This window comes from Strix uralensis, chromosome 9 (genome assembly GCF_047716275.1).
Source record: "Strix uralensis isolate ZFMK-TIS-50842 chromosome 9, bStrUra1, whole genome shotgun sequence".
NCBI lineage: Eukaryota > Metazoa > Chordata > Aves > Strigiformes > Strigidae > Strix > Strix uralensis.
In genome coordinates this window covers 16,531,000-16,555,257 of record NC_133980.1, presented here as the reverse complement: position 1 = coordinate 16,555,257, position 24,258 = coordinate 16,531,000, and the positions used below count along the sequence as shown (strand labels likewise).

The 24,258-nt window shown below is 35.8% G+C and overlaps 1 protein-coding gene across 4 annotated transcripts in view; it reads right to left on the bottom strand.

Moving 5' to 3' along the window:
• PLOD2 (procollagen-lysine,2-oxoglutarate 5-dioxygenase 2) overlaps positions 1-24,258 on the bottom strand; it is a 58,332-nt gene that overhangs the window by 9,823 nt on the left and 24,251 nt on the right. Inside the window, exons 5-14 of one of the 4 annotated variants that reach the window (XM_074877551.1) lie at positions 23,681-23,793; positions 21,587-21,650; positions 20,708-20,811; positions 18,160-18,261; positions 13,692-13,817; positions 12,055-12,176; positions 4,251-4,355; positions 2,856-2,981; positions 1,507-1,648; positions 254-316 (exon numbers count right to left, since the gene is read on the bottom strand). In XM_074877551.1, coding sequence (XP_074733652.1) covers positions 254-316; positions 1,507-1,648; positions 2,856-2,981; positions 4,251-4,355; positions 12,055-12,176; positions 13,692-13,817; positions 18,160-18,261; positions 20,708-20,811; positions 21,587-21,650; positions 23,681-23,793 — 1,067 coding nt within the window. The remainder of the gene's footprint in view (positions 1-253; positions 317-1,506; positions 1,649-2,855; positions 2,982-4,250; positions 4,356-12,054; positions 12,177-13,691; positions 13,818-18,159; positions 18,262-20,707; positions 20,812-21,586; positions 21,651-23,680; positions 23,794-24,258) is intronic. The other 3 variants (XM_074877552.1, XM_074877553.1, XM_074877554.1) reach the window with 3 other exon arrangements.

Below are 24,258 nucleotides of genomic sequence, written 5' to 3'. Positions count from 1 at the left end.
CTACGGAAGCACAGTTTCAACACACCTTGACCTCAGAAGACTGAGAAACCTCCCTGAGGAAACAATTAGCCTCTCTAATATGCTTTGAGCATCATCAAGAACCTGTCCCTGGCAAAAACTTGAACCTTAGAAGACTGAGAGAAATCTAGAGCAGTATTTCATTAGAGTAAGTGGACAGAGGAGAAGTATCTTCCTGTGGTAGAATAATACTGCACGTAATAACAACTAATGAATAAAAAAAGTAAAGCAACACCTTTGGGGGTCTGAGCATATGGAATGTTTCCGAAGAAGGGGAGTCTTTTTCCCTTTGTAAACTCTAAAATGAAGGAGAATCATCACATCAGTTTTCTGATACATAATCTCTCTTTTCTGACTACTATTAGGTTTCCACAGTTACATTAGGGAAATAGCAGCCTTTGATCAAAAGCTGATATGCCTTTACAGACAACATGCATCTTCAAGCAAAGCTCATAATACACATGTCAAAGCTGTTTCCACCAGCCCCTTCTTATCTGCTGCAATACAAAAACAAGCACATACGAGACCATCTTACAGCACAGATGAAGAAAGAGAGAAAGAGAAAGCAATTTTCTGATGAGCCAGTCCGATTAGTTTAATGAGCGCATGGGAAGCACAGGTTTGCAGTAACTGATGCTGAGAAGGTTTGAATATAACAGAATTGGATGGGGATGTTCTGAAGAATCAGTACAAAGGAGATCATGCCTTGTTATAAGGGAATAAAAAAATTAATACTTGCCAACTTTTCTTGTTCAATTCAGCAAAATTAATTTTCAATGCTATAGTGTCTGGAAATAGGTCTGGTTTAGGTCTATTTGTTTCTGTGCCAAAACTAGTGTAAATATCAGTAGAAATGTGGATTTACATGTTCATAATTTTACAGTACAAATAAGTTTTCTCTCATTACTTACAACTTAATGCAAGTAACAAATTTCTGATACAGTTTTAATCTATCTGGAAAAATTAATGAGTAATTCATGCTCCCTAAGAATATTCCTACCATTTCATATATCACTTAGGCTTTTTATATCAACACCGCCCATCATTAGTTTAAATATATATCTACTTAAATATAAAATTGCAAAATATTTCAACTTAGTCTGCTAGAAGTTTCACACTGTATAAAAATGTGCATAATATCAATGCATTTAGAGCATCTCTAAGTTTGAAGTCACACACAGCAGAGAAGTTGAGCTCTCTTATTTGTTGAGGTTGTGCCAGCGAGGAGGGTATTTTAACCTCAATATGAATTTTCTGTGAATTTAAATGAAAACCATCATGCAGTCAGTGCACCAGTGCACTGGCCTTGCAAAAACCTCTGTTCTCAACAATTCACTTAATGTGTTCCATGTCACAAAAATTGGCCAGTACTTTGAATTAGAAGTAAAAATATAATATCCAAGATCAATCAAGTGAAGCAGTCGAGTGTAGCAGAACACAAAGAAGTCTGTGTGTATTTAAAAGCAATCTGCTATAGATACAGCTTACCATTTCCCTGGCATTCCTGCACAGTGCCATGTCAGGATCCAACTTATCACGCATAAAGTAGTTCTTTTCTTTCATCTCCAATCTGAGAGTTTGTCCCTTAATTAAGTATATATTAGCCATATAAGGAATATTCCATACCCCTCTGTAAAAAACCAAATGTAAATAGTTTAAAGCCATGAAAACTAATTTGTTGCCTATTCTATCAAATCAGGTCTCTATATTTGCTGACAAGATTAAACAAGTTTCAAGGAAATAAAGCTGAAATGTTCCCAGGACATTTGAAAAACTACAGCTAGACATTGTGGACATCGCAAAAGTAGGTGTAGGCAGTAATTCAACTTCTACAAAGTATTGTTACAAAAAATGAAAAGTCAAATTCTCTAAAGAGTTTTAACTACAAATGTACTTCATGTTTCCACAGTTAAGGCAATCAGTCAAACTATTCTGTAATGTTATTCTACACTACCAGATGGAGAAAGTAATTCTAAAACAGATTTTTAAATGAGTTCAAAGACTTCACTGAGGCTTCACACAACTGGTCTGACCTCTTCACACAAATACCCACAGACCACAGCAGGCCACGTATTTATGTGAGTTGGGCCAATATCAACAAAAAAGCATTGCTGTCACAATGCTCGCTCTGCAGATTTCCTCCCTCCCAGCGCCACGAGCACATCTTCCAGTGCGATTGAAAATGAGCCAGTCCTATTCAAGCAGTCAATCTGTTTCAGACCTTTTTGTTCTTCGAGGGCAATGAAAAGGCAACACCACATGGGAAAGTCAAGCTTAGAACAACTTGCACCACATTCATTTAAGGGAAGGACAAGCTCAAAAGGCTATGTGACAAAAGTATTTCTCAAGAGTTCCTTTGGACTTATCTGACATAATAGACAGGAAGAAACACATGAAGAAATTATAGCTGTTCAGCTGATTAAACATGTGCCCCAAAGAGATGAAGTAATTTGATGCAACAATCATTTCTTTTGACTGAGGTTCCTGGGATACAAAGGTTGGGGTTCCCTATTCGTTTGTCTTGTCATTTTCTGTATTAATGCACTGATAGAGTAACCAGACACAGTCAGGAACTAGTCTGTGTCTATGACTATGTCTATTACTAATGTCTATTACTAATACCAGCTCATCGTGTTAGACATTTGGCTTTATTTAAGCTGTGAACAGGAAAAAACAAATGGAAAAACTAATTCATTTCTATGAAATAGAAAAGCTAAACAATGTAACTAACCTTAAGCTCTTCAGAAATAATACCATGTTGCATGAAAATGTAAGGATATGTTGCTAATAACCATACTGTGTGCCTTGACTTTAAAAATTAGCTTACAATTACTTACACTCTATTCCCTTGGACAATATCAACATAATCTTCTGATCGAGCATAATAACCATCTGGGCTCAAAGCACCCCAGAAATTGGACCAAAGCTTCCCATGACGAGTTACAAGCGGAGCAATTATCTTTCTGTGAAGTGACATATTGAATAAGGAAATATGAACTGTTATACGTACTACACATTAAAATATACCAGCTTTACTCAGTTTGGAATATAGTGTAGCTAAAACACCAATGACTGTCAAATTTTGGAACAGCTATTCTGAACTTAAGCTGGAAGAAATAGCATCTAAGCACCCACTGCCCAGAAACAACATCAGTGTAATAGAAGCAAAGACTCCTATAAATCAGAGGTCCCTTCATTTTAAGACAATAAAAAAAACCAAAACAAAACAAACCTGCCCATAGCATAATGACAAAAGCAAAGTCAGACATGAAAAAAATAAACAAAAACATAGTGAGACTTGGCTTACTCAAAATTAGGAGAGTCAAAAGGGGAAATATAAATTGATCAGAATAAAAAGAATGAAATGGCCTACTGGTATATATATTTTGCAAAGCTTCTGTTTCTTCCACTTAGTGTACCTGGCTTTTAGCCTCTTTCTACAACAGTAAATATTACAAGGAATATAATGCAAATAACTGGCAGACACATCTTTACTTAAGCTCCATTCCTTGTCACTAGTAGGTCAAAACAGACATTGATAATTTATTTTTCTGTGAATCAGATTCCCAGATTTGTTATGAACAGGCAAACACTACCTACTTACATGACAATTTACAAATTGGCAGCAGTGAAGTGCATAGCATTCACAGCAGGCCCAGACTGCTGAAAGCTGCTGCTGATAAAGTCACAGCTTTGTATAACTTAAGAAATCATACTAATAAAAGGAGAAATTGGTCATTACAGCTGCGTCAACTCCAATACTTTTCCACTATTTTATTGCATCTGTGATTGAAAAAGAAAGTAATAATACTGCAATACCAGAGTAGTAAACTCTGGTAGTAGTCAACTAGGGAGTTTTTGCTTGGTTTTGTTTTAGGTTTTTGTTGTTCTGGTTTGGGGTTGGTTTTTTTAACATTTTGTGTGACCAACTGAAATTGTTAGTCAGTAAAATCTTAACTATTTTTCTAAAATCTGCTTATACCACACCATTCTCTTCAGAGGAACTTTGAAGAATTTGAAATTCACATCAGAAATTGCTGTTTGACAGGAGCAAAACGCTTTGTGAATTAGTGGCCTCCAATCCCGTTATGAACTTTGGCAATCAAATACCACAGGTAAACAAAGAGGATCTAACTCTCCAAGAACAGTCAAGTTCTTATTTTCACTGGATGGGCCCCAGAGAATCCTTCCAAGCTAGAGGAAATTCTATAAAATCAAGATATATACTACACCTGTTCTGTTCTATCAGTATTCTTAAAGTTTTCGGGTTTGTCAGCACAACATCTGCATCTATGCTGAAGTAATATTCACATGCTTTATCCTGGCGACAAAGGTCCCTACAAAGACAAAAAGGAATGGTTAACTCACATGTCCAGAAAAGATTCACAAACAACAAAACAAAACCTCAAAAAACCCAATCCACAACCAAGTGCTGTACTTGCATATTGCATTAAAAGCCCTCTGCAGTGTAGTATTGTAAAAAAAAAAGTAACTTTAGATTACAGTAGTGTGATAAACTAAACATGGATCAGATGCCCTTTTTTTTTTTTTTAAATAAATCAAGTGATCTCTAACCTTTACCATGTTCAGTAAGAGCTACTATGTGCTGTTCTAATTGCAAATGGGGTCAGGGGTGGCGTGGGGGGAAAATCAGGCCATGATTTATAAAGCTGGATATCAGTAGAGTCACTTAATAGTGAAGTATGAGCTTATTAAGTAAGCTTCTCTAGTAACTAACTGCATGTGGCTGTAACACTGCCTTTGGGCAAAGATGGTACAGATGTGATCTGCTGATCTGAACAGTAATTGAAACCTTATGGAGAGTGTAAGACAAAGCATTAGCAAATATATATTTAAAGACCTTTTCTTATTCTTGTAGGTCGCAAAAAGACTAACACAGTTGGTAAAGAGAAACAAAACAATTGCACAGAGATTTACCCCATACACTATTTCTATCAGTTGTGATTTTGATCTCAGAAAAATAAATTATTTGAATAGATTCCCACACCTTCAAGAGAAAGCTTCCACCAAGCAGAAGACACTTTCTACTATAAAAGATACACAGATTTTTTTTGTGTTTCTGGCAGGGTACACTTGCTATGCCAAGATCCAGTATAGTGAATTCAGCTTTCCTATGCCAACAGAATAGTAGGACATTATAGTAAATCAAATATAGAGAATGTGGAACAATTTCCTCAAGTCATGCTACAGCAGTAGCTTTCTATCATGCAGGTGATATTATTGATTTTTGTCTATTTTCCCCACTATTATAGACAGAACCTTCATTAATTCCATTGTAACAGCTTGAAACATTAAAGTTATTTTACTTTCTTGTTTTAAAATGTCTATAAACACTGCTTTAGTTTAAGTTCCACTTGACTTGATTGCTTGTGACTGTTTTCTGCAAAGGAAAAGATCTCTCTCACTTCAGAAAATCTGATAAACAGTGGATGTGACAGGCTTCATACAAGTCAAGGCAACTGCTGGCATGGCTTCCTGCCTGCTCCTCCTCTGCTCCCCTCCACTACCTAGCATAGCACTTCACTCAGCATTTAGTCTGTCTCCTGTAAGGATTAATACTTATCAACTCCTTTTGGGTCTTTTTGTTCAAACTTTCTTCTGCTCAAAAGACTTTAGAGGTATGACTTTGTTGGAATCACAGTAGAAGGTAGAGCTTTTTTATTCCATAAATCTAATGGTCTTCCCACTACTGCTGAAGTCACTGTGTTTGGACACACACCCATAGTTTAAATCTTTGGTCAGTCTCTGGTTTTGCCTTAACTGACAGTTTTCTATCTTACATATACCTGTTTTTATGACAGCAGTTCCTTAATCAACACTTTCTCACATAATTGCCACAACTGAAACCAGCAGGTATTATTTTGGCCATAGCACAGTCCAGCAATTAAGTCTTTACGGCATTTTCCATTACTAACCTATTCTGTTCAAAGCTTTACAACTACTGCACTCAATTTACATGTAGCTTTATCATTAGCATAATTACAATTATTAATAGTAACGTGACTGTTATATTGCACTTGACATTAGATGTTCAATTTCTTACAAAAACATTCAGCTTCTTTATCTTCATTCTACTAGTGAGGAAACTAAATCTGAGAAGCAAACAGACTTAATGACAGTCCAGGGTTCCAGCCACAACACTGTCCAGAACCTCCCCAAAAGCAGCTAAACCTTTTGTTGCTAACAAAAATATGAATGAAATTAATGTTTTTAATTATGAAAATCTTAAAAATGGAACAGATTTATATTTAGTTTTAAGCAAACATGACTGCAAAACTGATTACATAATTTTGAAAGGTATGATACTTCAACTTTTGCCTTTTTTCTTCTTCCCCCTCTCCTTAAATCCAAAGCCAGAGAATTCTATTAAAACTGGTCCAATGTGTTTAGTGTTGCAAATCCTTCATAGTAATCCAAACCACAAAATACTAAATTAAAAGTTTTGGTCTAAGTCGCACTCAGTCACTCAATAACATATTGATAACTCTTTGAAAGCATTGCTGTCTTAAATAGTCTGGAAATTCAGCTGTAGTAGAAATCACCTACAATGTGAAACCTCTAACTTCAACCTCTGTAACCAAGAATAATTAATATAGATATAAAAAGGGCAAAAATCAGGGCTATTCTTCTGACTGTATTTTAACTCACGTTTTCCCCTAATTCTTTCTAGACAGCATTGAAGACTGGATAACCAAATGGCAAAACTTCATGTTCAAAGCATAATTCTCTTTGCATTTCCAGATACAAGTCACCATATCAAGTGTGAAGTTTTGCCTTTGCACTTTAAGGTCACTAACAAAAATCTCCACAAAACACTTCAGGTTTCAGATATACAGGAAAAAAGTTGTAAAAGTTTCTGTCAAAATTAACAAAGCAAGCCTACTTTTAAGAAATTCATGTATCTTCTCTGTAGGCTTTCAATACTGCCGAGTAGCTTTCCCAAAGAAATAAAAGTAATCCTAGATATTCTCATGCTTTAAAGTATTACCTTCTTACAGTATATGCTAACCTCTCCAGATGTAGAAATCCCAGATTATATGTGAAACTATTTATTATGTATATGCAGGTCACAGCAAGGAACAAGTGGAAAGTGCTTTCTAGCAATACTCATATGTATATTAATATACTTCCTAATCTAAATTCAATGGCTAAAACCTTTAATCTACTTGCTTTACACTCTACCTGCTTATAAACTAAAACCAAATGTTGAAAAGAAAGATATACTTTTGTAGATAACTTAAAGCCATTTCAGTGTAGCAATTAACAAAAATTTAGTAGAAGACCGAGATTTTTTTCTTGGAAGAGTGAAATGAAGGTTAACAGATCAGTTTAAAGTATTTTGCAATCAGAGTAACATTTAGCTTTGCTTACAAACTACGAGCCCATCTGGAACAGTGACCTCATCTGAAAAGGGAAAGTGTCACTGCTCTTCTCTTCATCAAACTTTCCACTGAGATATTCCAAAGGCCTAGTTGTTTATAGCTGTAAAACATATGGTCTACCTAATTTCTTTATCATTGAGTCACTTTTTTTTTTTAGACATAGTTTGAATTTGCAATTAACCAATGTATCTTTTTTATATCCCCTCACAGTTTGGAAATAAAATTCAAGATGTAGACTGTGAGCCCAAAGGGAAAGCACTTACACCATTTGACAGACCTCTGAAAGAAAAGGTGTCCCAGGTACAAGTCTGCAACACTCACTGAAAGACTGAGCAACATTGCCTGCCATTTAGGGTTACATTTTGCATTTCTCCAGACAGCCACAATAATAAAAAGAAATTCTTATCAACCATCACTAAAACCAAACAAATGTAGCTACAAACCAGATAAAACCAGTTTTGTTTCTCTGGCTTAAGTATTGTTATCACAGTTACCACACCTGGAAGGTACTGAAATCAAGTATGAATCACAGAATCATCTAGGTTGGAAAAGACCTTGAAGATCATCTAGTCCAACCATTAACCTAACACTGATGGTTGACATTGACTGTATGGGTGGGGAAGTTGTTTTTCTTCTGCAACACTCAAAATTTCAAACTGTTCCTCCTACCTGAGGCTGAAACCCAAAACTACTGATGCATTCAGGAGAAGCAGCTCCAGAAAATCCAAGTCTCCAACAGAAATCAGTTGACACAGGGAGACAACTGGGAGACACAGATTTAATCCCTGCTCTTCCTTCAACCACAGCCAAGATACTTGCCCTACTCAAAGGACTGAAAGGGAGTCCTCCTATGTTCATGTCATTATTCATCAATACCAGATGGGAGCTCAGAGATGACGTCCTAATATCCTCTTTCAAGAAAGACATAAGAGACCCCAAATTCAGCTCAAAATTCAGCAGTGAGGTCAATGTACTCTGATTCTCATCTCTCCACTATTCTTCCTGAAACTTTTGAAAGCTTTTTATGTAAGCTTTCATTAGAATGTGCACATTCCCACTAAAAGTTGAGCTAAATCACATTTTCTAAAAATTCCAGGAAAAATCCTAACTAGTTCTATTGCTAATATTTTTGATGGAGGAAAAAAAAACAACCACCCCAAAAAAAGAAACCCTGAAGTCTGTAAGCACTTGGGAAAAAAAAAGATTATGGAAAATAAGCTTTTTATAAATAAAACCTCAGAGAAGTGGATGAGATAAATTCCTGTATTTTCCCACTTCTTATTACTGCTTTAACATATTTCATATCGTTATTTTACATTTTCTGTCATAACCAATTCTGTAACAGCTGGCTGAAATCTCATCTCCAAATAAGGCAAAACCACAAATGCATTTTTTCTTAAAGAAAAAAGAATCAACTGTAAGTTCACTAATATATTCCTTGCAGACAGAGACTAAGAAAAGAGACATGGAAATGCTGCTTTGGGGTTTCAAGTGATGTACATGCAGAGAAAATACTCAGACAACATGCAACTAAACTTTCTTTCTCTTTATTCTACTTTATCTTCCTCCCTTTTTTTATTCTGTTTCAGCTCACAGTAAGGAAAACTGTGTACTCCTGTTTGCCAACACTGTTGAATTTCAACAAGTTTTTGCTGACTGCACAATGTTGGGTCCTTTCCAACACCTATCCAACTTTCACAACTGCAGGAGAGGGCTTTCCATGTCAAAAAGCAGCAAGAAAGTAAATGTTTCAATTGTTCTTTATTATGTGAATGAGAAAAGTAGGCAGAGGTTTGCTGCATGACTATGAGTGAAATTAAAAAATGTTATTTTCTCACATTTATACTGACATAAGAGTCTTATTTATTGAAAACCTCATTGTGATTTATCACCACTTTTCACTGAGCCAAAAAGGAAAAAAGAAGAGGTAAGGAGAAAACTGAGCCAACTGTATTACATACTCAAAAGCATTCTGTTGAAAACAAACCATACCTTCAATGCTTAAGTTCTCTCTCTCTGTATTAATTGAAGCCTGTTTTGCTGCTTCAGATAAATACTCTTTGTGTGAAATGTGCAAGTAAGGAGAGTAAATTCTATATCTACTGGAAATTAACAGAAAGGTACTAAAATCAGCTAATATCAAAAAAGACAGAAAGCAAGAATTTGAGGCAGATGAAACAAAACTATCAGTCAATAATGCAGATAGAGGCAGGAGAAGATTAATCAGAATACTGAATATATCAATCTGTACATCAAACTATTAAACAGATTTGAAGAATCACTCTTTCCAAGTTATTCCTGTTGCAGTATTAGTGAGAAATAAATGAGGTTATTGTGTTGAAAGCCAGCTGAAGGGTTGAAAGCAAATAACTTTTTGTAGTGAATGCCTTTGCCGTGAACATCCTGTACTTTTGAGCTAGATTTTTTTTGAGGAAAAGTAAAATGCAGTTGTTTCAGAGAAGTTGGTGATGTTCACAAGGGCAGCCAAGCAGACCAGCAGTGCAAAGGAAGCAGCAGATGAACTGAACCTCTTTCAGTCAAATTGAAAGAAGCCGTCAAATTATATCTACGTTGTTCACGTAAGAGATCCTACTACCTAACACTCATATGTTCTGGATGATTCAGTATTTTGATATGGTCTCATTCCACATGCATTATACTTCACGTTTTCTCTATATGCTATTTATCTCTTTAGGACAGAATTTTTATTAAAGAGGCCTTTCAAAGCAGGAACAACATGGATAAAATTCTATCCAGACAATGGATAACACGCAGTGTAGTGTATCCAGTGGCACACGTCACAAGTATGATTATCTCCCTGACTTACATGACAGAATTTGAAATTATTTTGTGCAAATATACATTTAAATTATTACTTTTCATCCACAGATCAAGCAAAGATCATATATCATATCAAAAACTGTCACGTAAGTCAGTAGGCTCTATCAAAAGATGACAGGTTTAAAGATCTTTGGGTGAGATTTAGTAACAGTATAGAAATTGATTACACTAAAAATTCTGCCTTATGGTGTCTATATAACAAAGAGTAAAACACAACTCCAGAAAGTCCACCTCAGTTACACATAACATACACTACTTCAAAAAGTTTGCAAACATGGTACATTTGCTTTAGACACTATTGGAAATAAAGAATGATTTATAAACATGTGAATGGCTGCTTACACGAACACTGGACATCTGTAGTGTTTCCTCGAAAGGCTAGGGGAGAGGCTTGGACCCCAGACAAATATCTGTTTCCCAGTGGCTTCAGCATAACAAAACCCCATTCAAACGGATTTCCAGTAACATCACAGAGAGTCAGGACTAGACCTTCATTCTTTCAGTTGATGCTATGAACAGCCTATGCTATGCTCTTAACCTCTGAATATAACAGAAAAGGGCCTTTTGAAATGAATTTCTCTGCTCTGACACTCACGGAAGATTTGAGAGAAAAGAGTGGAAGAATTATGTGAGAATGAAGCCTGCTCAAGGGCCACAGCGAGGTCTTGCTGGGATCCTGGTCTGTAAAACTCCATAATCTGACTGATGGACATACTGGGAGAGACATGAGCAACCTGTGGTAGTAGCCCGTGCTGCAGCCGCTAAAGAGACCCCTTGACAGGCAGGTCTGACACACGATACATACTTCAAGGTTCAGATTTAGGCCTGGCAAGTGCCAGGTTTAACAGCTAAAAATTTGGATTCCCTAGTAAGTATGAAAGGAAAAAAAGAAAAAAGAAAAAAAACAAGCAAGACCAAGGATAAGATAAAGTCAGTTGTCTTTGCAAGTCTTTTTTTTTTTCCTGAAAGAAGAAACTTCTACTAGAGCACTTCTAAGGGGTATTCCTGTCTCTTTGAACCAGGAAGAAATGTAATTGCCACCTGTATGCCCAGGTCAAGCTTTAACCACATTTTTACTGAAATACTTAAATGTAATGTAATTTTTGAAAAAAGGAAGAGAGCCTAGGACAACAAAAGAGCAAGTATTAAATGCATATCCAATGCAAGAGGTACTTCTGTGAAATCACTCTGAGATAAGTTAGCTTGGAAAGGTTTTGTATAAAAAAATAAAGCCAAATACATTTTTTTGCAAACACACTGCAATTAGAATTTCTATTTACATTTGCACATGCTTCCACCTTTCTTTTTATGTTACTGTTACATATAATTTTCTGCACAAACTGTTTATTAAAGTTTGTTGTACCATCTATTTTATTTCATTAGAATTCTTTTTAATAAAAATATGTAAACTTTACAGTTTATGCTCATCATGTTTTAATATATACCTGTGTTTGAGATAACTATAATGTAAAAATAATCTAACACCTCTTATTTCTTTGTAGTCTACTATTGTCTATGCCTGCATTAGAAGACAATATGACAGACTATCAAAGTAGTCCAAACCAGAGATATGTTTTCACCATGACCAACAGCTTTTCATATTAGACAGAAACCATAAAACACTCAACAGTTCATATCTTATATCTAGATCATGTTCTACCACAAAAGCTCCCACTTTTGTAACTTAAGATGTAAAGTTGTTAGTGTTTAAGATGCAAAATAATATACATAAAAGATTAAAAAAAAAGTTAGTGTATGCATCACTGTAACAGATTTATAAATTAGAATTTACATTCCCATGTTCCGGGCTTCTGCTTGACTCAGATTTTCTTCAGGTCCAACAATTTTTATATTTCTGATAATGTTCTTGGCTTTTTCCCAGAATTTCTTGATGTGCTTTTCATGGTAAACCTCCTGTAATCATGTTAACATTGTTTATAGTGAATGAAAAGTACACGCTGCTGTGAAATCATAAACATAGTGTCCAAGAACACATTGTATTCTATCCTAAACAAACAGATAGCAAACAGCATTTGAAGATATTCCAGTATATCTGTCATTAAAATGAAGCTATTCTATCCAAAATTTTAGTGAAAGAATCCAACACATCAGCAAAACTGTACCTCCAGATCAATGATGCAAGATTCACAGACTGTTTATGTGATATTTTTTCAGGATATTTATTTTACCGTCTTCAAAACCCACTCTACAACTTCAGTGGTACACAGGAATTTTTTATGCCACTCCAGAATGGATTTAGAGAGGGAGCTGCCACCTGTACCCAAGTGGACAGTTACAGTCATTGTCTCTAAGATGTAGTCACAGTGACTGTTTCTTTAATTTCTAATTACCCTACCTCTAATTTAAGAGATCTCAGCTGCATGCAATGTTTCCAACCCAGCACCCTCATCTGTAGCTTTTGTGTATTATGGCTGACATTAGAATAATTGAAATATTAGATAGGGCTTTCTCTCCTCTATGATAAAAAAAGCTATTCAGTCTTTTATATTCATTTCAAATACTACCACATGACTTCTGGCTGAAACAACGAACCCTAGCATAGCCTACAATTCCTATGTGCATATCACATTTCTACCTTTAACATCCCCTTACAAAAGCACACTGAAGACTTTAAAGATAAACTCTATTTCTGTTAGTCAGGACTTTTGTGCTATGATATCAACAGTAATGCACCGCCAAGTGAAAAAGGGCAGAATTATATTTTCCGCTCATTTTTCTTCCAGCCCAGTTTTTTTTTTTCCAAGAGACTTACACACATTTGTCAGCTCACTCATGAAAATAGCAATACTGAAGTTACTGGTGAAGTATCAGCAACACCAGCTCATTAGCTAATTAGCAAAAAACATTCCAAAAAATATTCAAAAGAGCAACTTATCTGTACTGACATTCAAAATATACCTGGACACACCAGCCTCTCTCATAGCACCCAACAGGAGCACCGAGAGAAACAGAAATGTACTGGGATATCAGCAAGAGGAAAAGCAAATCCAATGTCAACTACGGGATAATAGTTATTAATAACATGATATAACTTCTGGTCAGTCTTGAAGTGGTCAGGCAGTTGGCCTAGATGATTGTTGTAGGTCCCTTCCAACTGAACTACTCTGTTCTCATTCTACTTTATTGTTTTATGTCAATCAGTACCTCCTCTAAAAGCAGACACTTTATTTCATTAGTAAAATAGAAAGAATCTAAGCAGTTTCTTTAAATAGACTTCAGTAAGCACTGCCACAATTTCATTTTATTTGTGTATTTTTTCCACTTCTGCATACTAAATTCTGAAATATTATCTCTTCCTATGCAGTTTAACTATGTACATATATAGAATCCATATACTCCCTCACACACTTTCATTCACACCATAATTTCCAAAACTGAAGCTTTGCACAATAGTAACATCATACTTACATTATTATGAATGAAGATACTGAGTGTCTCCTTTGGGTAGTCCAGAGTCAACAGTCTGTCTAAAAATTTAGGTAGGAAAGGAGTGGGTTGTTCAATGAAAACACCAATTTTTACTCTTGGATACTCCTAAAAAAAATGATATTTTGACACAACCAATAAGACTTGCCTCCTTTCTGAGATTAGTTATATTAAAAAACAGCTAATGTCATGTTGTAGTAACTTAGGCCACACAGCTTTCAAACAATCAAAACCAACTAGCTCAAAAGTGTTATGCCCCCTGTTTATTTTCACTGGCTTCATTAAATAGGCAAAGATAATGGATTTAATATTGCTAGAAAACTCTGAATTCCAATAACAGAAACTGGAAGTAGGAAAATGTATTGTGGTTTTTAAAATTCTTACTTTAAAAATATATTAGAACAGCAGAAAAAGTATTTAAGGAAATAAACCTAGAACTGCATGGAAAATGCATTTTTTGAGAGTAACATACATATATACAAGAAAATACAGGGAAGACCAGTATTTTTAAAAGAAGTTAAAGAATACCATAAAATATATTACTCATCTGTACTTTAAGCCACAGACTGCAATACCCTTCCATACACTTATAAACACTATTTCTCCCCTGATCATTCTAAGTGGGCTCTGCATTACTTCCCTACTCACTGATTCTATCCAGACCTTTGATGAATTAACTAGAGCTTCTCCCCTTGCATCCAGGGATACTGAAGTTTTATCCACCCTTATTTTAATGTAAATTGACATCTTTTGAACAGTAGTATTAATTCCTGGTTTGTATGTGCTTGATATAGAGATCATGACCACCAAAACAAATCTAGACAGCATTTTTGTGTATTCCTAAAATATATTATTACATTATGCAAGACACATTTAACCTTCAAAGGTATCGACTCCTACACAAAGGAATGCACTGATTGAACAAAAATTTTCTCCATCTCTAAAACAGACATATAAACATATAAACGTCTAAGCCACTACAAGGTTCAGAGAGAAACCTTATATGAGTATAAAAGACTGCAAGTTAGCTTTCCTTAAGCAAGCCAAACACCCACTTGAAAAGCGTCTGGATAAACCATCAGCGCATGTTGAGATTTTACAGTGTCACTGTCTACATCGGAAATCCAGAAATACACTGGCAAGTATATTAGATTGGAAACATCAGGCACCAATGTTTACCCTGACTACCTCCTATTCACAACTTCATCTGCAAACCTAATATGTACCTATGCAGACATGCTAATAACTTCAAAATGGCTGATGAAGACAGGTACACTGACATGTCTTGAAAAAAGCAACTGTGATGTTCTCTGGCAACCACTCCACTGAGGCTGGTGTCATGGTAACTGACACCGCTGATTGCGAGTGACAAGGAAAGCAAGGTGTACCTTTGGGCTTACTAAACTGAACATGCACATTTGCTACCAATACCAGAACTGTTGCAATAATTTGTTTTGCATATTTCTCTAATTCTAAGCCATTTTCCCTTTATTCTCCAGGACAAAGAGAAGCAGGTTCAGGCTGGATCTGCAAAGATTATAGGGACAATCAGGAATTCCATACACCAAAGTGTGAAACACTTGGCTCTACACTAGAACCTCAGGAAGTGTGGCTAAAACAAAATAGTGTTTAGAAAATTAAGAGTAAAAATTCCTGCAAACTGCATCTCCTCAAAGCAGAGTTCTCTGCTGCATCTCCTCAAAGCAGAGTTCAAACTTGACCCAGGTTCACCATAATATAAACAGTTGTTACTGCATAATCTTAATCTAGATCCACACTGAAAAAATTTTAAATAACCAGCATTTTGAGTACATCAAGTCAGAAATTTTAGTTCTTCCCAGTTGTACCTCAGCAAAACCACTTTGGAAATACCCAGTCTGCACCAAGATGTTACATTTTCTCTAACAGAATTTCTCATTTTCACTAAGGTCATACATTTGCCTTTTAAATTTTACTTTTTCACAAGCAAGAGTTGAGCATATGACAATTTTTGGAAGAAATACAGGACAATATCTCAGTATGACTACACAGAGCAAAGTCCAGGAACCCTTGCCACAAGAGTTGCCAGTGAAGCTAGAGGATGAGTGAGGTCATCCTTTCCACCCGTACCAGGAAATCTCCATACCAGTAACAAGCTTCAGGATTTAAGTAGCAGCTCTAGGGAGATTAAGTTTCCTGTCCAATTTAATTTAGGTTTTAGCAAAAAAACTTTAAGAAAAGTGGCAAAAATTTACACTTATTAAGTCAAGGTGTCTGCAATTTATTATCCATTACCCTCCTTTGACCTGGGCAGGTAGCTAATTTGGGAGTGGCACAGGCTGCTGACATTAGCAGAAGCAAGAATTTACCAAGTATTTCCACACCTCAGCCATGATCAGAGCACGGGAGGTCCTACTTCCATAAAGAGGACAAGGTCTGAGCAAAAGACTCTGGGTATGTGGCTCTCAGCTTCTTAACAGGTAACCCTGAAGCTCAACTTTTCACAGGCCATGCTCCCAGCATCTACTCACAATGAACCTGGTAGTGCCTGGGCTCTTCTGCTCATCCACTGCAGACTGACCTACACAACCCATGGCAATCCTTCCACCCATCTCTGCCTTGCACATGCCTACCCCTGACCTTCACAGAAGGAAGGATATCCCTATGTCCATGATGGAAAGCAGTAATATTTCAGCTCCTTGTCCTACAGTGGAGCTTATTTGTTTTGTACTGATAAAGTCCAGATCTGTAGGTAAGCCCAGCCCAAAACATTGAATCCACAACACCTAAGCTCATTGAGTCAAGGACCCATTCACACCAGAATTCATCTAAAGCAACTCAAAGCCCAGAACATAGGTGGTAACAAACCAACCTGATTCTCTACTTGCTTATGAGAAGAACAAGTAAAATCCTTAGAAGATTTGAGTGTATCAATGCAGAAAGTTAAATAAAATAATATGGGAAGAATGAGTAGAGGCACAGAGCTGGTATTGCTCTTTTCACTGAAGATTTCTTGTTAAGTAGCAACCAGCCAGGCCTGAACAGAAAGCGTGTTCAGAAAATGAAGTATTGCTTGTACAATATTGCTTGCCTGAAGTAAACACTTCCACTGAGGCCAAGGAAAAGTCTCGTTATTTCTGCTGGCAGAGTGAGTGAGGTATGAAGTCCAAAGAATGAATTACAGTAAGGAAGATACATTCCAAGTAGATATACATAAACCATAGGAAGCTATCCAGTAAACCATTGCAAGTCACTCCCCAATACTGGCTTTAAGACTTAACTGCTCCCCAACGATGTTTTAATTACCAACACCATTAGGAAAAACTTAGGCAACTTTTCCTCAGATAAATTTTATGTTGGGAGTGCAAACACTATTTCAGTAGCACACCATTCTAATATATCTTCAAAGCAAAATTAAAATTAAAAGAAAAGATATAAAAAGAATCTGAAAGTTATTACAATTCCAGCAATACTTTTTTTTAATTTCCATTCCAGTTCACAAGCTATTTATTGCCCAGAAATTCTTTTGCTTTGTCCTTTCATTACAAAGATCACAAGCCATTACTACTTTCATGCTATCCTCAACATGACCTTCTAAAACCTGTTCTCATTCAAATCTTCAATACAGAACAGAAATGAAACAGCTGCTGGAAACAGCCTGTTAATAATCAGAACATTCTTTTAAGTACAAGCTTACATTTCCACAGGGTAGATCTTAGTATTTACTCTGCCTAAAATTTACTGAGTAAAATCTGAAATATTCATAAAGACAGTAAAGATGACATGTTTGGAACCGAAGAGCCAAAATGAGTTCCCAAATATTGGATATACACACACGCCATATGTACATGTATGTTTGTCCTATAAGAATTCTGAAAAACTGAACTGATATCCAATCTCAGTTACATCAGATTTATTCTACAGAAACACATTTGCATATACAGATATCTGTATCATCCTTTACAAGGTAAAGCAGTTTTGACTATTTCTCTATATCTCTCAAAATAGTAACTGTAACCATGTTACAGTTAACTATTAACATCTATTTGTAACAGAAATTGTTAAACTGATGCATATCAAGTTTCTTGTCCTTCTGCTGTTAAAAATCTGAAATATCTAAAGAGTCTTTCTACCTCCCTAAAAATTCAAATTATTCACTTGTATCTTTCATGATTCAAAAATGATTCATTCACCCTCAGTGAACAGAGCAAAGGATCTGGAGGGCTTTTGGGGATGGGATCATCTTCAGTAATATTGGGGAAACCTATAATAAAATGCATGCATAAAAGTATTTCCAGAAGTATTGCGATTTCCAGTTAATTAAAATTCCATCTTTACAGTTTCATATACCAGAAAAAAAGTGTCCTGAGGTGTCTATAAAACATATATTGAAGACATTTTGCCTCAGAAATCACTATATACCTATCAACTGCATTCAAGAGGATTTTGTTCTAGTGAAAAGTATTCTTACCGTTACTGTTGACAGGTCTAGTAAGTCTAAATCACAAATACTGCAACCAGTTTCCCGTGTCCAAGCATTAGGAATATAGTTTCCCAAGTAATTCAAGTGAATCTGGTAAATGAATGAACAATTCAGATTAATGAAAAGTGGGTGCAAATGGTAATGTGTGCCTTTTAAAGAATTCAGGTTTACTCATTGAATCTCTTATACCTAAAGGCAATTGACTGTCTTTTTCTTAATTTAAGATTAAAAAAAAACCCAACACAATAGAAAAATAGCTGGCAAAGGCTTTTCTTTTTATTTACAAAACAGAGATTATATTCTCCTAGCATCTACATTTATTGCTTCAGTTAAACCAAAATATTTGTTGCATGTATAACTACCAACTAAATACTTGTAGAACTTCCCAGACACAGAGTATAGATCATTCAGCTCCCAAAAGGTACTAGGCATTATTTCAAGGAATTAAAAAAAAAAAAAAAATCATAGTTTAATTCTTTTCCCAAATCTGAGAATCACCAACACTTTACATAAAAACCAAAAAGTGACCACATGAAACACAGAAAATGTAGAAGATAAATGCCCAGATGATGTATTTTTGACAAGCTATGCCAAGATTCAGAAGCCAGCCAGAGGGATACATTTTAAGCAGCATCTAGCTTCACACGTTTTGAATTGGCACTGAACAAAATATGTACTTTTTCCATCAATGTGTTGCCTGAGCTGCCCTGTCCTCCTGGATACCACAGGAAGCTGTGCAGAACTTCGCTCTTCTCTACTGCCATTAGCAATGTTTAAGGGATCTCTTACGCTGGGAAGAGTCTGCCTGAAGGAAGCTACTATTCATTTCACTCTACTGTCCTCAAAAAAATGGGAGGATAGAACATTTTGCATAGAAAATACACTCCAGTCCAATACTCAATCTGCATTTTATCATACTTCGGGTGTTTATTTATGCATATTGAAAATCATTCTAGACAGATTATTAATAGAATTGCTTGAACTTAATTTCAGAGATGTACAATGAAGTCTACAAAAATTAGTATTTCACAAAAAATCCTTGTCAGGATAATTCGGCATCCATTTCAAAGACGCGTCTCTGACCAATACTATTTACTAATATGCAAACTGAAAAGATTAAATACAAAACCAAAGGTTCTTATAAACAAAAAACTTTTGCTATTTGGAGTTAATTCTGGAAGTTACTTTCATGCTAGTTTATTTACTAACTATTGACAAATTTTCCAATCCTATTACACACTGTTGTCCTCTTAATTCTACTCTGTTTAAAACAGAAGAATGTAATCACATTGACAAAGTGACATATTGCAAGAGTTTTTCTCTTTGTTTTTAAAACTACATCACTACATGCAGAGACTGAGTTTTGTTTAATGTAGTATAACATATTAGTATAAGGAGTTCCAACCTAAACTGCTTGCCCAACTTTCTTTTCATTGGCAAACTCGCAGCAAAACCAGTGATGATAGATAACCTCAGGATTTAATTGAGGCAAAAATAACTGTAGCAACACGGAAGAAATTGGTCATGTAATTCACCACTACTGAGTAGTTATAAGCCAAACAGATAACAGCATCATTATAGTCCCCAATTCCAAAGATGAAATACAGTGCAAAAACTAGGTAGTCACTGAGATATTAATGAGTTCCAAACTTTATTTCATTCTCTTGGGAGACATTTTTCTGAAAATAAGCAGCTATGGTAAGAACACATATTCACAATAACTTAGAAAATAGTCATGCCCAATCCTTCAGCCAACAGAGGCTATTAGAAATCATGCACCTTTACACTTCTTTGTCATATAACAAAAAATGTAACTGCCATATGTCCAAAACATAGCCATTTCTCCCAGAGAAGCTGTGCCACGTCCTCTGAACTACTGAATCCTTACACATGGACAAAATCTGCCAAGACAGCTATTTCACAGGGCAGACAGGGCTCTACCATGAACCCAAAGCTCATGAGCCATGGGTACACTGCAGGCATTGATCAATGACACTGAAGATGCAACAAAAGTCATCCATGTGTGTGTGTATATATATACACACTTAAATATATATATTTTTGCCTATATACAATTTAGTTTTTTATACATGTACATACAAACACACACCAAGGTCTGTGATAGGATCAGGTGTGTTACTGTTTTGTACCCCAGTCTATGACTCTTGGGTCAGATTTTTCTTCCCCTGAAAACCCATTCTGGTTACTGTTTAATAACCAGACAGACAGTTCACTAACTTCAAGAACTGTTTTCTGATAATGAACAAATTAACACAAGCTTACTCGCTTCTAATATCCCACGTTACAATGAATCTGGGAGCAGAATGAGTTGTTTCAGCAGCAATATCAAGTTACAGTGACAGCAGAATAACATGGAGAGAGCTATTAGAATGGTTTTTTCATCCTTGCAATTCTTATTAACATTAATTGGAAATGAGCAGTGGCGGTGTGCTATGACTGTTTCAGACTCTTCCACCACTGTTTCTGCCTCTATTAAAATTGCCATCTTTACAAAAAATAAAAACCTGTCACTCACTTTAGTTGGACCATTTCCATGAACAGTGATCGGTAATGTGTCGTACACTGAATTCCTTGCTCTTACTTTTCCTTCTTCAAATTTCAAAAGGACTTCATCTGTAACTCAAAGATTATACAGTAATAACAGTTTATAAATAAGAGCTAAAATTTCACAGTTCTTTAAGTTCTTGCTGATACAATATACATTGCTGTTGCTATCATTGTTAATGTTACTTATTTGGAAGCTTTTGTTAATTTTTTTTAACTAGATCTTGAATTCTAAGCTCTTTATGCTAAATAAGGTTACATCAGACTTCAGTTTGCCATCAGCAGCCTTCAGTATTTGAATAAAATCTGCTTTAAAAATAAAACTAATTTTGTTCAAATGTTATTCATAGAGAAACCACAGTTATTTCAGATACAATCTGACTATAAAAAGCTGTGTCATAAGTAGAGGTTAAAGGTAAGAAAGGAAGTTTGCACAGATGCCATTTTTCAATTTAAATTCATGACAGTTTAATAAAGGAAAGTCTACATTACATTTCATTATATATTGCCATTTGCTTAAGAACATCTAAAATGCAATTTTAATTACCAATCTTAATCTTGTAATTAAGTTTGTGAAAGGCAGATGGAAAAAATGGTTCTTAACTTTGTGCTTATTGCTAACTTCATTTACTGAAAACTAATTTTTTCTATTTTAAATCAAACATTTTATCAATGTGAGAAAATAATTAATAATAAACCCAAAAGAACTGTATCTAATCTGGTAATCAGGTTTACCCATCCAAATATTTCTTTAAAACAAGCATACACTTAGGGAATGATATTCATGGTTAAGCAACAGAAGCGTTAATAACAGTTAATAAAACACACAACATGCAAATCATACACTTACCAACAGCTCCATTTAGGGTCTGGAAAATCGTACATTTGTGGTCCAAAGTAATGTTAATGTGTTCCTGAAATAAAAGTACCAAAGATGTTGAGGCATTCTAAAAACCAATATTTTTATGGTAATGTTGCAGTTACACTGCAGTGGCAGCAAGCAATCAGGCAAAACTACTCTACATATTTAACTCTTAGATGCAATTCTTAATTTTATATTAAGTTTTTCTATATTCCCGAGTTGTGCAAGTGTGAAGCAACCAGTTTTATATATGCAAAACCTTTATCTAAACTTGAAGGATAAAGATCATAACTCTCCAAAGAAACTACAATTTGGCAGCATAAGCCAGAGAAAATTTGTGTCTTATCTTGAAAATAAATTTAACGAGTTTTGGCCAAGCAACAAAACATACTGTGTTTCCCAGTCTCAAAAATACAAAAGCCAAGTTTAAGTATCATGTCAGAATAGAAAACACCAGTGGTTTTAAAACGTGTTCCTAATACTATATTATTAATCCTACCTAGATTTTTATTTAAAGTACCATGTTTTTAAGTTTTAACATGTTGATCAAAGCATACAACTTTGAAAACATACTTAAAACCTGTGTATGTAATAGTATACTCTGTTTTGGTCTTCCAAGATTTTGTTACAGTCTACAGCACTGGACAATACCATACAGAGAATTAGTGCTAATGTATAGTGCAGTATCCCAGGCTAAACACCATGAAGGCATTTTGAATCACAGCGCAGCAGTGCACTGTGCAGAGGTACATATTTTTTGTCTAGAAGACAATCTGTTTAGACAGCTAATTATCCTACTCTGACTCTGTACCAAGTCAGCTTTAATGTCTCTACATCCTGTCCTTTCAATTGCATATCTAGCATCTGACTTAACTTGTATAAAAATCAACTCAAACATTAAGGGCTGGACAGAATGTCCTATATGGAGTTGTTAAGTACTTTGGGTTTGTCTAGTTTGGAGAAAAGGAGGCTGAGGGGTCACCTCATCACTCTCTACAGCCTTCTGAGGAGGGGAAGAGAACAGGGACATGCTGAGCTCTTCTCCCTGGTACCCAGTGATAGGACATGTTGGAATGGTTCAAAGCTGCGCCAGGGGAGGTTCAGACCAGACATTAGGAAGTATTTTTTTTTACCGAGAGGGTGGTCAAACACTGGAACAGACTTCCAAGAGAGGTAGTCAATGCCCCAAGCCTGTAAAGTGTTTAAGAGGCACTTGGACAATGCCTTTAATAACATGCTTTAGCTTTTGATCAGCCCCGTATTGATCAGGCAGTGGGACTAGATGATCGTTGTAGGTCTCTTCCAACTGAAATATTCTATTTATTCTATTTCTGTACCTGTATCTAAACATGCCTGATGTTTCAGGCATAACTTAATGGAAAAACATATGTATTTCAGAAAATTCACATCTGCCTTAAGCATACAAATGCTCAAAATCAACCTCAGAATTCTGCAATATCAGCTTCTAAAAGTCTTTTTGCATCAATACGTTGTTAACTCTCCTTAGCCCTCTTTTTCCAGCATCAGGGCCATGCCTCTGACGTCTATCATGCTTTAATGTTGCTACTCAGAGAACTTTGTTAAGCTACATCACAGAGAGGTCTTCACCAAAAATTTACGACGCAGCTTTATTGAACGTATCTGCACAAAAAGCTGAAGAGTCAGAGGCAGCCACAGACAGGATCTGAAATGGCAGCAAGCCAAAAATATAAAACACTGGATCAGCAAGTAGTTCAGTGACACCCTGGAAAAATGCCACATTCTATGGCTGTCAAACTGCCAAGTACATGGGACCCTCATTGAGATGAATGTGTCCGATCGCATCCCTCAAAGCTATTATTTCTAACAACGAAGCACAACCTGCTTGGATCTGCAGACAGCCTGAAATAATATATCAAGTCATGACCCTTGGGAAACCTGTTCATCACTCCGACAGTAGAAACCTCCACACAACAAACAACTGTCAACATGGCATTCAGGAATAAAGAGACAGCGTTCCTTTTATTTTTACCTCCTGATGTTTTATGAGGAGCAGCATGTTATTTCAAGCAGAAAGAAATGAGGAAGCCAGTCATTACCTACCCTTGCCAACGGGTCAACATAGATTTTGGTGTAAAACAGCTGGTCATCATCATTATCCTGCAGATTCCATTGCTGTACAATACGATTTATATATGGAGCATAACCAATAAATCCTGCAATATCACACACATGTAAGTTATTTCCATAAAAAGCACTACTCTGCCAACACCGTCCATCAGTCAGAGACTTCATTCTGACTGTTTGGTGCCAGCAAAGGAAAAGTATGAAATTCATACAACTTGGCTCAAAAATTCAGTTTTCTTCCCGTGATATGTACCAGTTCTGTTTTAAAGAGTTCATAATGAAGAGTTATTTTTATACTAATGCTATTTTAAGGGAAAACATAGGAAACACATCTGTTTAGGATGGTCCTGAGAACTAGAAAGCATAAGATTAGACTACTACTGTTCCTAAGAAGCCCATCTGTGGAAAAAGTTTCATTTTCATCAAACGCTTCTTGCTGGCAGAGAAGCCTGAATCTAATACTGCTAGAACTGCAAAGAGAATTCAACTCAAAACCAACATATATTATGTTTAAGCCAGAACAAAAAAAGATAGGGCAGATAGGCAAGGTAAAG